General features: G+C 53.2%; 1 protein-coding gene across 3 annotated transcripts in view; it reads left to right on the forward strand.

The window, feature by feature from the left end:
- LOC102892849 (probable G-protein coupled receptor 162) overlaps nt 1-15,425 on the forward strand; it is a 29,721-nt gene extending 14,296 nt beyond the window's left edge. The window contains exons 4-14 of one of the 3 annotated variants that reach the window (XM_006914642.2): nt 3,025-3,183; nt 3,595-3,843; nt 4,895-5,230; nt 6,401-6,604; nt 7,183-7,307; nt 7,603-7,670; nt 11,597-11,894; nt 12,253-12,897; nt 13,624-13,813; nt 14,405-14,556; nt 14,865-15,425. In XM_006914642.2, coding sequence (XP_006914704.2) covers nt 3,025-3,183; nt 3,595-3,843; nt 4,895-5,230; nt 6,401-6,604; nt 7,183-7,307; nt 7,603-7,670; nt 11,597-11,894; nt 12,253-12,897; nt 13,624-13,813; nt 14,405-14,556; nt 14,865-15,416 — 2,978 coding nt within the window. In that variant the 3' untranslated portion in view covers nt 15,417-15,425. Of the gene's footprint in view, nt 1-3,024; nt 3,184-3,594; nt 3,844-4,894; nt 5,231-6,400; nt 6,605-7,182; nt 7,308-7,602; nt 7,671-8,054; nt 9,917-9,961; nt 10,053-11,596; nt 11,895-12,252; nt 12,898-13,623; nt 13,814-14,404; nt 14,557-14,864 lie in introns of those variants that run through there. The other 2 variants (XM_006914643.3, XM_006914644.3) reach the window with 2 other exon arrangements.
- Nucleotides 15,426-15,431: the final 6 nt, after the last annotated feature.

Here is a 15,431-nt window from a genome sequence, read left to right on the forward strand (position 1 = left end):
TAGTCCATTAGACTAAGCCTAGAAGCTTCTGCCAGACATTCGCCCCTCAGCATCACTTCCGACACCTTCCCAGCCAGAAAGCTCCATACTCAGGTACTTTCCTCACTGCTTTGAGGTGGTTGCCCACTGGAGTTTCCCCCACTTCCTGGATGTCCTCATTGTTCCCCTCTCCTCTAGTCCACTACCTATATTTCTTGCAAGTCTTGGTTCAACACTAGTCTCTTCCATGAATTCATCCCAGACTCGCCCACATTCTTAGACCTTTCACACTATCCTGCAATCGCTTTTGCAGACTATGGGGACGGCCTGCATGAGCTGGCCATGATGGCACCCAGAAGAGGAAAAGAAAGCAAGGAGGAAAAATTATTTTAGGGAAGGGGTGATGCATATCATTTTAGACCAGCTGAGTTTTGAGTGATGGCAGGATAATCTGATAAAGTTACCCCTTGGGACTCTGGAAATGTGGGCCCAGAATTGAGAACAGAGGTTGGGGCTGGGAAAATCAATTTGGGAGTCATCTGCAAAGCTGACAGGGGATGCAGTAGAAATTTATTTATTTATTTATTTGTTTGTTTGTTTGTTTAATGGTGACAGTGGTTAATGAAATCCAGTACGTTTTAGCTGCACACTTTAACAGTAAGGCATATATATATTTACACTGTATGTTTACCTCCTATAGTTAGATTTCTTTCTGTCACAACATATTTGACCCCCTTTATCCCATCTACCTCCCCTCTCCCCCTTCCCCCTGTCTGGTAACCACCAGTCTATTGTCTATGTCCATGAGTCTCTGTTTGTTTGTCCTGTTCATTTGTTGCTTTTGGGTTTATATTCCACATATAAGTGATTTTCAACTTTTTCTGTCTGCTTTATTTCACTTAGCATGATTATCTCAAGGTCCATTCATGTTGTTGTAAATGGCATTGTTTCATCTCGTCTTATGACTGAGTAATATTCCATTGTACATATGTACCACAGCTTCTTTAGCCAATCCTCTATCGTAGGACATTTCAGTTGCTTCCATGTCCGGGCCACCATGAATAATGCTGCTATGAACGTCGGTGTGCAAATATCTTTTCGGATATGAGTTTTCAAGTCTTTGTGGCAAATACCCAGTAGAGGGATTGCTGGATCATATGGTAGATCAATTCTGAGTTTTTTGAGAACCTTCATACTGTTTTCCATAGTGGCTGTACCAATTTGCAGTCCCACCAGCAGTGTATGAGGGTTCCTTTTTCTCTGCATCCTCTCCAACATTTATTACTTGTCCTGTTGATTATAGCTATTCTAACAGGTGTGAGGTGGTATCTCATTGTGGTTTTGATTTGCATTTCCCTAATAGTTAGCGATGTTAAGCATCTTTTCATATATTTGTTGGGCATTTGTAGATGCAGCAGAATTTAGAATGTCCATAGAAATGGGGAAAAGGATCCAAGACAGAATCTGGGGTGACACCTAAATGTAGATGTCAGAACAAGAGTCCAAGATGGCGAAAAGGGAATGGTACTTAGATATGGAAGAGAAATCAAAAGAGGTGAAAAGGAGTTAGAACTAGAAGAGGTTACTCTTTCAAGAAGTTTGGTAAATTGTGAAAGAAATGTAGAAGATTTCAGAAAAACTGGAGAACTAAACCAATGTGTAGATCCAGGGGAAAGAGGAAGTAGGGTAGGAAAGACTGAAAGGGCAACTGAAGGGGGTGTTGGGCGAGTGCTGGAGGGAAAGCTGGGGTCCTATGCACCCAGGGCTACGGGTTCTCTGGAAAGGTCTCCTGGAGAGGATGAGCCTGGTCAGTGGGGAAGGGGACTGTGAAGTTTGGAAGAGGAGAGAAGGGAGAATGCATGAGCAACATGACGTCCAGTCTCTCTGACCAAGGCCAAAATAGGGAGAGGGCCTATGACTGCTCAAATAGGGCAGAGGTGTATGGAGAGGTTTGAGAGTAGGGGCTTTATCTCAGCCGCTTTCTCCCCGGCCCTGCAAATGTGCAATTCTAAGTAAGAAACTGTATTTCGTAAGTAAATTTAGCTTCTAAAGCCCTCCTTTGCAAGAATTTTGGAGCTGCCACTGCACGCAGAAAATGGTAAGCCAAAGAGGACTTCTTGCTGATAGTTGCTAGATACTAAAAGAGGAGACTGGGGTAGACCGCATGTCTGTGCCTGAGGAACTTTCCAGAAACAATACTGCATAGCGTACCTAACAGGACTGAATTTTAACCCTGCTCCACTACATACTAGAGGCAAAATTCTAAAGGTCGAAAAGGGTGTATAAGTGAAAGGCTCCCCTCCCACACCTGGCTCCAGGGTTTTCACTTCCTCTCTCCAAAGTTACCATTTTCTTAAACTTCTAAAAATATTTGTTCATATACAAGTCAGACAATAGATTGATCCATCGATCCACAGATAAATTTCCCTCTCCTTTTTAAACAAATGGCAGGCTGGTTAATAACTTGTTTTATTCAGTTAATGGTGTTTCTTAGATGTTATTCCATCTCAGCATATAAAGAGCTTCCTCGCTCTTTCATAGCATTCCACGGAATGGGTGAACTATAATTTGTTTAATCTATCATTTCTTGGTGGACATTTAATTTTGTATGTGCATTTGTAACTCTGGTAGATATTACAAATTACCTCCCAAAGAAATTATGCTGGTTTAAGTTCCTGATGACCTTGTGTAATTGAGTTTGGGCAACTACCTAATCTCTCTGAGCTTCAGTTTCCTTATCTGCAAAATAAGCAAAAGAGTACCTATTTCTTGACATTGTTGTGAAGTTTATTTGAGATAATGCATATAAAGTATTTGGCATGTAGGAGTTGGTGTTCTCTAAAGACGATGTTACTTTATTTTGGATTAATGAGACAGTGTCCTGGCTAGGGATCTACTCGCCAGTCTGGGGTTCTCTCACTAGGATGAGGGCAGATTCTGCAGGAAATCAGCAACTTAGGTCAGAAGAATTGTGGGCATTGCCTTCACCAGGGGTGCCATGTCCCCAGGGTACCTCGACCTCCTCCATATGGCTTTTACTACCAGGTTCCTCCTGGCTGAAAACACGTGTTGAATCAAAGAAAACCCTATGGGACCAAGGATCCTTTCCTCTGGTCATCAAGGATCTTGACATGAAAGACTCAGGGATTTACATCTGTGAAGTGGAGGACAAGACAAAAGAGGTGGAATTGCTGGTGTTCAGATGTGAGTATGGCAGGTGTCGTCTCTCCCCCAAATCCCGTCCCTGCACCTGAACCAGGGCCTGAGATGACGGTGCTTCAACAGCCCAGAGCCAGATGACACTGGCCACCACATCTCCTTAAACCCTCCTCAGGCCTTGGAGGAAGGGGGAGAAGAAGAGACTTAGAGTCGACTAAAGAGAAGGGCAGGAGCTATAGGAAGGAGGAGAAGAGACAAGAGAGAGAGAAGGGGGAGAGAAGGTGGGGAGGAGGAGGGGAGAGGGAAGTCCTTTCTGGGTCTGGGGTGGGCAGCTGGGTGTTGGCGGGAAGAGAAATGCTGGGACAGGGGTAATGAAGAGACACTCTTGGTTTCCTGGCTTCTTCCTTTCTCCTTGAGGATAGTGTGTGTGACACAGGTGGCCTGCTCCCTCCACAGTGAATGCTGATTTGGACATCCGCGGTGGCAGCATCCACCTGATGCCTGGGGAGAGACTGACCCTGACCTTGGAGAGCCCGCCTGGTAGCAACCCTTCAATAGTATGGAAAGGTCCAGGGAGTAAAAAGTATAATGGGGACAAGAGCCTCTCACTGTCCCAGCTAGGGTGGCAGGAGAGTGGTACCTGGGAATGCATCGTCTCCTACAGCAAGAAGACACTGGTGCTCAGCATAAACATCTTGGTGCTGGGTAAGAGGGGCCCTCTCCCCTGCAAACTCCCCCCTGCAGACTGCCCCCTGCCTCCCTGGCTGACAGACCATGCCTCTGCTCTCACTGCTCTGCTCCTGGTGGTAAGGGACAGAGGGAGGCTAGGGTGAGGCTGCCCCCAAGGCTGAGGGAAACACTGGGCCCTCTCTTCATCGGGGTGATGGACACTGAGGAAAGAAGGGACACGGAGTGTAAGGAGGTGAGGAGCCCCAGAGACCCCCTGGAGGAGGCCCCCAAGGAGCAGTGTCAAGGGCATCTATTTTCCTTGTTGCCTCAGCGGCCCATTCCCCGCAAGCTGGCACATCTGTTTACTTGGAGACACTAATACTGGAAAGCCAGCCCTGAGGAAATCTACATTGCGCCTTCAGAATCCTGAGATAGGCACTGTTAGGGAAACCGAAGCCCAGAATGCAGGTCCTACCCCAGATCCTGTCCTCCAGGTACTTATGTGACACAAGGTAGGATAGTGTGGTGGACCAATGCATGGACTCCGGATTTAAATCCTGGCTCTGACTTAACCCTGTGACCTTGGGCAAGTTACTGAATCTCTCTGTCCCTTGGTTTCTGCATTTGTAAATGGGGATGATGATCATGGAGATAGTACCTACCTTGCAATGTTATGGTGAGAAGTAATATGTGTAACACACTTAGAACAGTGCCTGGTACATAATAAGCCCTATGTATTTGCTCTTATCTTGTGAAAGGTGATAAATTATGCACCTAAGTAGTGCAGGCCAAACGCCCTCTGAGCTCCAGGGATCCTGAGGGAGAGGCCCCCCTGTACCTGGGCTGTTCTATGAGGGCTTCCAGGGGGAGGGGGCACTGCTGTGGGAATATGCTGACGTGGAGAGACAAGAAAGAAGATTAGAGAAGTAGATGGGAGTTTAAGGGCCTGAAATGGCAACCTAGGTGTTTGGACGCACCTGGTCCTCTTTCATCTCTTTGCTGCCCCCACCACACGCCTACCCCACCCCTGTACACATGCATCGTTCTGTCTCCTTCTGACCCAGGTTTTCTCCCTTCCCACCTCTAGCTATCCGGAAGGTCTCCAACACAGTCTATGCAAAAGAGGGGGAGAAGGTGGAGCTCTCCTTCCCACTTACCTTTGAAGATGAAAACCTGGAAGGTGAGCTGAGGTGGCAGCCGGAGGGGACTGCCTCCCTTCAGTCCTGGATCACATTCTCCTTGGATAACAAGAAAGTATCTGTGAAGAAGGTTCACCCAAACTGCAAGCTCAAGATGAAGGAGTCGCTCCCTCTCCTCTTCAGCCTGCTCCAGGCCTCGCCTCAGGATGCTGGCTCTGGAAACCTGACCCTGTCTCTCAGAAAGGGGCAGTTGCATCAGGAAGTGAACCTTGTGGTGATGAGAAGTGAGGAACTGGGCTGAGAAGGGGAGGGCGGGGGCGGGAGGTGGAGGGGCCGGGAGGGGGAGGGGCCATGCCCAGGGCTCCATCCAAGGCAGGGCAGGCCCTGGTTGCCTGATGGAGCTGATGGAAAAAGCCCACTGGTTTAGGGGCTGATTTTGAACTGAAACTGGAATCCCTTTGTCCTTCCCTGACATTTATGAGCCAGCCTAGGGTGCAATTCACTGAGAATCCCCAAAGGGCAATGCGCTGAGAACCAGGGTTCTAGATCTGATGCCCAGGGCTCCATCCAAGGCAGGGCAGGCCCTGGTTGCCTGATGGAGCTGATGGAAAAAGCCCACTGGTTTAGGGGCTGATTTTGAACTGAAACTGGAATCCCTTTGTCCTTCCCTGACATTTATGAGCCAGCCTAGGGTGCAATTCACTGAGAATCCCCAAAGGGCAATGCGCTGAGAACCAGGGTTCTAGATCTGCCTCTGTCCGACCTTCTATGACCCTGGCTAAGCCCTCTACCTCGGAGGGTCTCCTTTCTCCTAATGAGGAAAACAAAATCTCTGAGTATGATAGTGATGGTAATAATGTCAGGCTCCACACTGAGGTCTTTACTTCTCTATTCCTTAATCATCATAACAACTCCACAAGTAACAATGGCTAACACTTGGTGCTTCCTACACACCAAGCCCCATTCAAGAGCTTTACAAGTTTCGTACATTTAATAATTGTCTGGAGCTCAGTTTGCTAAGTAACTTGCTCAGGGACATACAGATATTAAGCAGTGGGGTTGGATTCGAATCCAAGACAGACTTCAGAAGCTGTGTTTTCTCTATTAGAACTGCATGAAAATGTGCTCTGAGAGATTAAAAGAGGAGCATCATGTGAAGTGTCATTTTATTGTTCTACTGAATCCCCAACCTTTTTGGCACCAGGAACTGGTGCTCCTATGAGAATCTAATGCCTGATGATCTGAGATAGAACTGAGGCAGTGATGTTAGTGCTGGGGAGTGGCTGCAAATACAGATGAAGTTTTGCTCACTGGCCAGCCGCTCACCTCCTGTTGAGCCCAGTTCCTAACAGGTCACAGACCGGTACTGGGGTTGGGGGCCCTGCTTTAGAGCATGGAGGTGCTGGGAACCCAGAGGTCCAGGCACCTAGCCTCAGGCTCTTGTCCCTCTGCAGTGACTAAGTCCCAGAACCTTTTGACCTGTGAGGTGCTGGGACTCAGATCCCCCAAGCTGACACTGAGCTTGAAGCTGGAGAACCAGACTGCGAAGGTCTCAGAACAGCAGAAGCAGCTAGTGGAGACGCCGGACCCTGAGGCAGGGACATGGCAGTGTCTATTGAGTGACGAGGACAAAGTCCTGCTGGAATCCAAGACTGAAGGTGAGTGAGGCTTAACTCCTGCTTCCTCAGCTGTGGGACCTTCCTGGGTTGACAGAGACCACCCAGAGTCCCAGCCTCCCAATTTCCCTGAGATGGATGGGTTATGTGTATAATACCTAGACACAAGGGGATGAAGTGAGGTAGGGTGTGGTCCTGGGCTCTAGGTGCCCACCTACAGTCCTACGAGTTCCCACCCCCGTAAGGTCTACAGACTGGAAGGGGGCCCACCTGACCCAGAGTCCCTCTCCTTGCTCCCTTTCAAACCCAGCCGCAAGCACACTCACACATGTGTGCACTTAGGGCACACATACTGGCCCTCTGCTCCCAGCTCCCCAGAGTGCCCTGTGGTCTCGAAAGCTTAAAACCCCTGCCCCAGCCTTTCCCCTCCAGCCCTGGTGGCCTATGAGAGCCCAGTGTACCCTGCCTTGCTCTCCCAGCCCAAGAGTCAGACCCAAGAGTAGCTAGCTGGGCAGTGAGGCCTTTCTCAGGCCCTTCAGAGTGCTCTGTGCCCTGATGGAGGGCAATGAGCTGAACACCTTTCTCACTCTCTCTCTCTCTCCCTACCCCACCCCTTGCAGTTCTGTCTGCAGGTTTCACTCAGGCCTGGCCAAAGCTCCTGGTCATTGTGCTGGGGGGGATCCTGGGCTTTCTGATTTTCACCGGGATCTGCATCTTCTGCTGTGTCAAGTGCCGGCACCGCAAGGTGAGTGAACCTCCCCAGACCCCCTATCACTCCTCCTATGTGAGGGTATCCTGTCTATGTGACTTGCTTCTGCTCTGTTTCTCCCTGCCTACCACCGAGTATCCTTACTGCAGACTGGGCTCTGTCCCAGATCCCACAGTGGGAGAGGCAGGAAGGAGCAGAGAGTTAACTCTGGGACAGATGGCCTCAGCCACAGTATCTGCTTCTCTCCCAGCTTTCCCCACTCCCCCCTCCAAGGGGCACCTCCTTTCTGGAGGCCTGGGACCCTCACAACTCCCTCCTTCTTCCTGGACAGCGCCAGGCAGAGCGGATGTCTCAGATCAAAAGACTCCTCAGTGAGAAGAAGACCTGCCAGTGCCCGCAGTAAGGAACTGGGCAGAGAGGGAAGGGGAGGGGTACAAACGGGAGAGGTAGGAGGAAGGCAGAAGGGAGAGAGAAGACAGGGAAGGGTAGGGGATGAGGAGGGAGGAGGAGGGGTGGAAGCGAGAAGGTGGGGGCTAAGGGAGGTGGTGAAGAGGAGAGAGGGGTGCAAAGGGATGGCTGAGGAGCTAGGAAGTATGCAGAAGGTAGAGGGTGGAGGTGGAAGGCAGCTGGCCTGGGATATTTCTGGATGTGGCACCGCAGCTGTGGCCCAGAGGCCATCGCTGAACTAGAAGAGAAGATTGGGGTCCCGGAGGCATGGAGATCCTCGAACTCAGAGGAGGTGGGCAGGAATAGACTTGCTCCTCTTATTCTTTGTTCCTCCAGCCGGTACCAGAAAACTAGTCTCATTTGAGGCACTTGGCCAGGGGGAGCTTCCTACTCGCAGCCTCCCCAGCTGTCTTGTCTGCATCTCCTGATGGGCTCCTGGGCCTGTGGACCAGATGAATGTAGCAGATCCCAGCGCCTCTGGCATCTCCTGCTCTCCTTGTCCACAGTTAGCCACTGGGTTTCCTCTTCCAGAGGCTTACTCATACCACTGCTTCCCCATTCCCTTTTCAGTCAAACTCTAACCCTTCTTCAAATATTTCTTCTCAATTCTTTCCCTCACTGCCCACTTGGATCCCAGGGGAGCATGCAGGACTGGCCAGGCTGGGTATCTGAAGCATGAAGCACAGGACTGTCACGTTACAGGAGGGAACCCGGGAACCAGAGAGGGCAGGGACTAGTTAGTCCAAGATCACACTGTCAAGGACAGATCCAGATATAAAGACTCTTGACTGCCAGCCTCCACTGTTCCATTCTGCCACACACCCATGCACACAGCCCATACTTGTACACAGACACAATTCTTTATCTCCCAAGCAGCACACTCAGTTTATACACCAAGTCAGATTCACACAGCTGGTAAATGCTGGAAGCAGGACTGGCCCCAGCCTCTTGACTCCTAATTCTACTGCTGTTTCTCGAATACAGGAACAAACATGACACAGATCTCTGCAGCTTGGCTAGTCACAGATGCTCAGTATGTACCTTAGGATTTAATGGAGCACACCACCACCACAGGGCCTGCCTCCGAGAGTTCAGGAACATGTAGGAGGGCCTCCCTGCCTGAAATCATTCCTTCATCACCTGCTGGTGGCAGAATCCTGTTGCCACAGGACACAGCCTTCAGCTCGCCTAATCAGAGCACAGGCCCTGTGGGAGAGAGCACCCAGGGACTCTCCACTCACCTTGTGCAGAACCTCTGGAAAGTGAGCTCTGCCAGGAGTCGAGGGTAGGGCACTGGCCTGAGAGTGAACCCTCTGGGAGGACCTCCTGTGAAGGGTGATAGTGCTGGACCTCAGTCCCCCTGCTCTGCACCCTCCTTCATCCCTCTACCAGACCATTCAGGCAGGACAGGAACATTGAGGTTGCGAGCATGCTTCCTATCTTCTTGATCCATTTCCTTCAGACTCCCTGGCCTCCTCTGCCTCTCTTCCCATTCCCTTCTCACCATCTCCCTCAGTCCCTATGCCCTTTCCCTTGCTTTCCAGCTTTCCTCTTCCAAGAACACTCCATTGCTTGCTTAGTATTCCTGCCCACTCCCCACCCCTGCCTCCCTGAGCTGACAGAAAAATACAATAAACTTACTCTAAAGAAGATGCTCTTCTCCATATTTGTGTGTGTGTGTCCCTGCATCCTTTTAGACCTGTGTATCCCCAGCCCACAGGCAGCCCATCTTCGGCACTACTGCCCCTCACTCCCCATAACCTCCAGCAAATGCCCCTCCCAGCTACGCCCTAGGCACAGCCCTCACAGATACACACAGTGACACACTGTGACACACGCTTCCCCCTCCCAGAACAGCTAGCTCCTCAATCCCCGAACCACCAGCTGCCTCTTGGAGTCTGTGTTCGTGTTGAAAAAGGCATGGGGTGGGGGTAGGACACGAACCATTTCACCAATGAAGCCGGTTCCCCTCCATCCTCCTCGTCCCTCCCTCTCGGCGCCTTCCTCGCCCCTCCTTCTGCAAGTCAGCACCGTCCAGTTACCCGCCCTACACTCGTCCCCCTTCCCTCCCGAAAAGCCTTCCTTCAGCCCCTGACCCAGGGCTCGCGGGCTGGACGACTCAGGCAGACAGGGGCTGGGGGAGCCCCGGGGGGCAAAGACGGATTGCGCGGCGGGCTGAGCGGGGAGTCTAGGACAGAGGCGAGGGAGGGAGGCCCGGAGTGGGGGAGGGGGAGGAAGAGAGGAGGGAGGCGGAGCTGGAGCTGGCGGGCCGCGGGAGCCGGGCGAGCCACGTCGGGAGTGCGGTCTCCAAGGCAGTGCTGGGCTCAGCAAGAGGTAAGCCGACCCCTGCCCGGTCCTCCGCGGTCCCCTCCTCTCTTCCCCCAGCTGCCTCCTCTCCCCCTCCGAACAGCCCCTCCTCCCCAGCCACCTGCTGTTTCTGCCTGGAGAACCTGGTGGGCGGCAGGAGGGAGGAGCTACTTGACCTTACCCCTTCACCCCTAAGTGCGGGGGACCCCTGTCCGCCCTGGAGTCCCCGGATTCCCCCCTCCCACCTTCCTCTGATCTTTCTCTGCCCTTCACCTCCTTCTCTCTGTCCTTCACATCCTTCCTGCCTCTCTCCCTCTCTGACTCCCCATCTCTTTCTTCCCGAGCCCACCCGCTGGGCCTGGGTGAGGGTGAGTGGGAAGGGGTCCGAGGCTGTTGGGGAGGGAAGTGGGGGAGGCGCTCCGGACCAATTCCCTCCACCTCCCTCTGGCTGGCCATTGCCATGGCAACTAGGGTGTACTGGGCTTCGGAAAGAAGACAAAGGTGGGGGGTGGACTAAGACCTCTTGAGCAGGGCAAGGGTCTGAGGTTCTTCCACAGGAAATAGACCGTCCCACCGCTTGCCCTATTTTTACTCCCATTTACCCCAAAGCCATTATACCCATCCTTCCTGCCTCCCCTCTGTTCAGGGGTACACCTGATTTCCTCTTAGCCCCCTCCCCAGGGCTTCCTGAAACTGCAAGTGAGGAAATTCAGGACTATCTCACCCCCATCAGAGGGAAACTGAGGCTGAGGCAGGGGAGGAAAGACTCGAGGTCTACCAGTGGGAGTCAGCACCTTATTGAACAATTTAGCTTTTCTTTTCAACCTTCCTATTCCCCGCTCCCTCCCTCCCTTCAATCCTCCTCCCTCCAAAGCCTCCTCTTCAAGGGTCTCTGGGCTTTACCTTCTATTTTCAGATACTATCACTTGGCCCCCTCGTTATTTCTCTTCTGCTGCAACTCTCCTCCTTCCTCCTAGTTCCTCCTCTTTCCATTTCTGGATGCCTCTGATGTCAATGGTTTCCCTGCTTTTGGGTTCCCTAGCCCTCCCTCAGTCCCAGCCTCCTTTCGCCCATCTTCCCAGATCCCTGATGAGCTGGAGGACAATCATGGAATGGGGAAACCACGGGCCCAGGAGCCTGGGAGGTTGGAGAGGGTCTGTAATACCATTTCCCAGTTTACCCTGAACCCTCAAGAAGAAACAAGTCATGCGTCTGCTATCAGTAGCTCTGAAGAGAGATTCAGGGGCATGAAGATAGGGTTGAATAGTACTCAGTAGGGGATATGAGAAGGAACCTGAGAATGCCGGAGGGAAGAGAAAAGGCTGAAGAGGGATGAGAGGCAGGAGGTCAGAATACCTTCTTTCCTGGAGGTCTGGAAAACAGGGCTTTTGTTTGTGTGGGGTATTTGAGCAGGCATCTAGTTTAAGGTAGGAGAATATTCTGAATGACTCCATGACCCCTAGTAATCATTTCTAAAGTTTCAAGAGAAGGGGGGCACAAGAATCCCGTTGGAGACCAATGTAGGCCCTATCTTTACCCTCCCCCTTCCACATCTCATCTCTCCCTTGCAGTTTGTCCAGGTGGCTGAGCCTCATCCCCACACGCCTTGAGCCTTCCAGAAGATCCCCGACTGGTCAAGAACCAGAGGAAGAAGAGACCTGCAAGTCCTGGCATGGGGGCCAGAGCTCCCCAGACAGCCTCATAGTTGGGAAAGCAGCCAGCTTGCCTCCCCCATCAACTACAGGGGTACTTCAAGAAGGGCCCCATCCAATATGGAGGCTGAGGACCACTTCTGCTGACACCCAGTCTCCTCCCCTGCCCTCCACACCTGACCTTAGCTGGGTCAGTCATGCAATGCTGAGCAGTAAGGTGGGCCTAGGGGCGGCCTGCCTCACTACAGGGCAAGGACTGTGGGCATCATGAGGGTGTGTGTGAGTGGGGCTCCTGGGTGAGACCTAGCCCCCACCCCCAGGAGTTCAGGGGGGGGTGGGGGGCTGAGGATAGGATGGCTCGAGGTGGGGCAGGGGCAGAAGAGGCCTCCCTGCGCTCAAACGCGTTGTCCTGGCTGGCCTGTGGGCTCCTGGCCCTTCTGGCCAATGCCTGGATCATCCTCAGCATCTCCGCTAAGCAGCAGAAGCACAAGCCACTGGAGTTGCTGCTCTGCTTCCTGGCGGGCACACACATACTCATGGCAGCTGTGCCCCTCACCACCTTTGCTGTGGTGCAGCTCCGGCGCCAGGCTTCCTCCGACTATGACTGGAATGAGAGTATCTGCAAGGTCTTTGTGTCCACCTACTACACACTGGCCCTGGCCACCTGCTTCACAGTCGCCTCACTCTCCTACCATCGCATGTGGATGGTGCGTTGGCCCGTCAACTATCGTCTCAGCAACGCCAAGAAGCAGGCGCTGCATGCTGTCATGGGCATCTGGATGGTCAGCTTCATCCTCTCCACACTGCCCTCCATTGGCTGGCACAACAACGGCGAGCGCTACTATGCCCGGGGCTGCCAGTTCATAGTCTCCAAGATTGGCCTCGGCTTTGGCGTCTGCTTCAGCCTCTTGCTGCTTGGGGGCATTGTCATGGGGTTGGTCTGTGTAGCCATCACCTTCTACCAGACGCTGTGGGCCCGACCCCGGAGGGCTCGGCAGGCCCGGAGAGCAGGGGGTGGAGGTGGGACTAAGGGAAGTGGGCCAGGGGGTTTGGGTACCCGGCCAGCCTTTGAGGTGCCAGCCATTGTAGTGGAAGATGCCCGAGGGAAGCGGCGGTCCTCGCTGGATGGCTCCGAGTCGGCCAAGACATCCCTGCAGGTCACCAACTTGGTCAGCGCCATCGTCTTTCTCTATGACTCACTCACAGGGGTGCCCATCTTGGTGAGATTGGGGTCCCCCCTCCTGTTCTCCCCAAGCCAGGCCCCAGCACCATCACCTGACTTCCAACTTCATCAGCCATATAGCAGCTCCATCATCCATCTTCCTCTCTTCTATCCATTCCCACTTCATTTGTGAACTCTCATTTCTATTATCCATCTTCTAGCTCCCTTTACCCCCAGCTCCATCCTCTGTTTTCCAGTTCCCGCCACTCAATTCTCTCATTCGTGCTTCAGTCTCACTACCTGTCCTCCAGTTTCATCATCTATCCTGAGGCTCCACTATTCAGTCCCCGAGACCTATCATCCAGCTGCTGAGTGAGCTCCACTCTTCATTCCCTAATTCCCTCTGGATACCACAAGGTCTCTGATCACTCTTGGGTGGAAGCCCAAAGCTCACTCCACCACCCCAGCTTTTTGCATCCCCACCTAGTCCCTATTCCTGAACTTCTCTCTATCTTCAGGTTTACTGTATCACCTCTGCTCCTCTCCCTCTGGACCCCAGAGCTTTGCTCCAGTACTCTCCCCTGTCCTTCCTCCGAGTCAATCCCTTCCTCTCTGTTCCTCCCCTGTCCACCTCCAACTGTGCCTCTGTCATGATCCGATGTGATCCGGGCCATCCCTTCCTGACTTCTTGCCCTCCAGCTGCACTTTGTTACCGGATCTGGGGTCAAGTGGGCCCCCTGGGCTCTGAGCCCTGACCCGGCGCCATTCCCCATCCTCCCACCAGGTGGTGAGCTTCTTCTCCCTTAAATCGGACTCGGCTCCCCCGTGGATGGTGCTGGCTGTGCTGTGGTGCTCCATGGCACAGACGCTGCTGCTGCCCTCCTTCATCTGGTCCTGCGAGCGCTACCGCGCCGACGTGCGCACGGTGTGGGAGCAGTGCGTGGCTATCATGTCCGAGGAGGATGGCGACGACGGTCAGAAGAGGGACCGGGCTTTTGCTTTCCAGGGCATCGGATCCCTTCTCTGCCCCTTTCTACCAGCCCTTCTCAGCGCGGGACGGGCTGCCCTGGAGTGCCCCCTGCTGGACAGAACCTGCGCCTCCCGTGGGCTGACTCCAGGCTCCCCTTTCCCTAATCCTACACCACGACCGCACCCTCACCGCTTCCTTCTGCACTGAGGGCTACCTCCACAGGGCGTCGGTTCCCCTCTGGAAGCCTACACTACCCAGTTCTGCCTTTGTCGGGCAGAATGCCCGAGAAACAGTTCAGAATCCTAACATAACCATAAAGGAAGGCTGTGGAACTAAGGGGAGGCTAAGCTTCCTAAGAGAGACCCCAGCTGTAGGGACAGCTCTTGGGGAGGAGGACTACATGTAATGAGGCACTAGGGATTCAGCATTGAACGCAATAGACACTAGGCACTCTTACTTTCCTCCTGGAGCTTACGGACTAATGGGAACAAAAGGATTCTCTGGGGAACTTATACGAGGGGCAGGAAATTTTAAAGGGGGCAGGGAGGGGTGGGCGTTCCTTACCTCTAACCGCTCTGCCCCTTTTCTCTCCTAGACGGGGGCTGTGATGACTATGCAGATGGCCGAGTGTGCAAAGTTCGATTTGATGCTAATGGGGCCACAGGACCAGGGGACCCCACCCAGGTGAAGCTGCTGCCTGGGAGGCACATGCTCTTTCCCCCTCTTGAGAGGGTTCACTACTTACAGGTATGGGAGTAGGGAATACACCTCCTATTCTGGGTGTCCCTTCACTACTTTTCTCCAGTCTTTGTTATCCAGTCCACCCCCACTCCCATTCCCTAGCCCTGGCCTGCAGGGCACATAAGGGGTAGAGGAAAGAAAGGCGTGATAAGAGAGGCTCCCCTTCAGACCTCTCCGAACCAAGTTTGCCCATCAGAGGATGTTTTGCAGAAGTTTAAGGGGTTGGAGCCATCTTGCAGAATCCCCAATTTGGTCCCTGCCTCTACTCCCTTTGTCCCTGAAGCACCTCTGAGTCTACTTGCTCCTCTTCTCAGGTCCCTCTGTCTCGCCGTCTGTCCCATGATGAGACCAACATCTTCTCCACTCCTCGGGCGCCTGGCTCCTTCCTGCACAAGTGGTCATCCTCTGATGACATCCGGGTCCTCCCAGCCCAGAGCCGGGCCCTGGGAGGCCCTCCTGAGTACCTGGGACAAAGACAAAGGCTGGAGGATGACGAGGATGATGAGGAGGCTGAAGGTGGAGGGCTAGCCAGCCTTCGCCAGTTCCTGGAGGGTGGGATTCTGGGGTCAGGTGGGGGGCCCCCAAGGGGTCCTGGCTTCTTCCGGGAGGAGATCACCACCTTCATTGATGAGACACCTCTGCCTTCTCCAACTGCCTCACCAGGGCCCTCTCCTCGCCGGCCCAGGCCATTAGGCCTCTCACCCCGCCGGCTCTCCCTTGGGTCCCCTGATAGCAGAGCCATTGGACTTCCTTTGGGGCTAAGTGCAGGGAGACGCTGCTCCCTGACAGGAAGTGAGGGGAGTGCAAGAGCTTGGGGAGGATCCTGGGGCCCAGGTAACCCCATCTTCCCCCAGCTGACCCTGTGAACCCAAGTGGGCCTG

This window comes from Pteropus alecto, unplaced genomic scaffold (assembly GCF_000325575.1).
Source record: "Pteropus alecto unplaced genomic scaffold, ASM32557v1 scaffold94, whole genome shotgun sequence".
NCBI classification, from domain to species: Eukaryota; Metazoa; Chordata; class Mammalia; order Chiroptera; family Pteropodidae; genus Pteropus; species Pteropus alecto.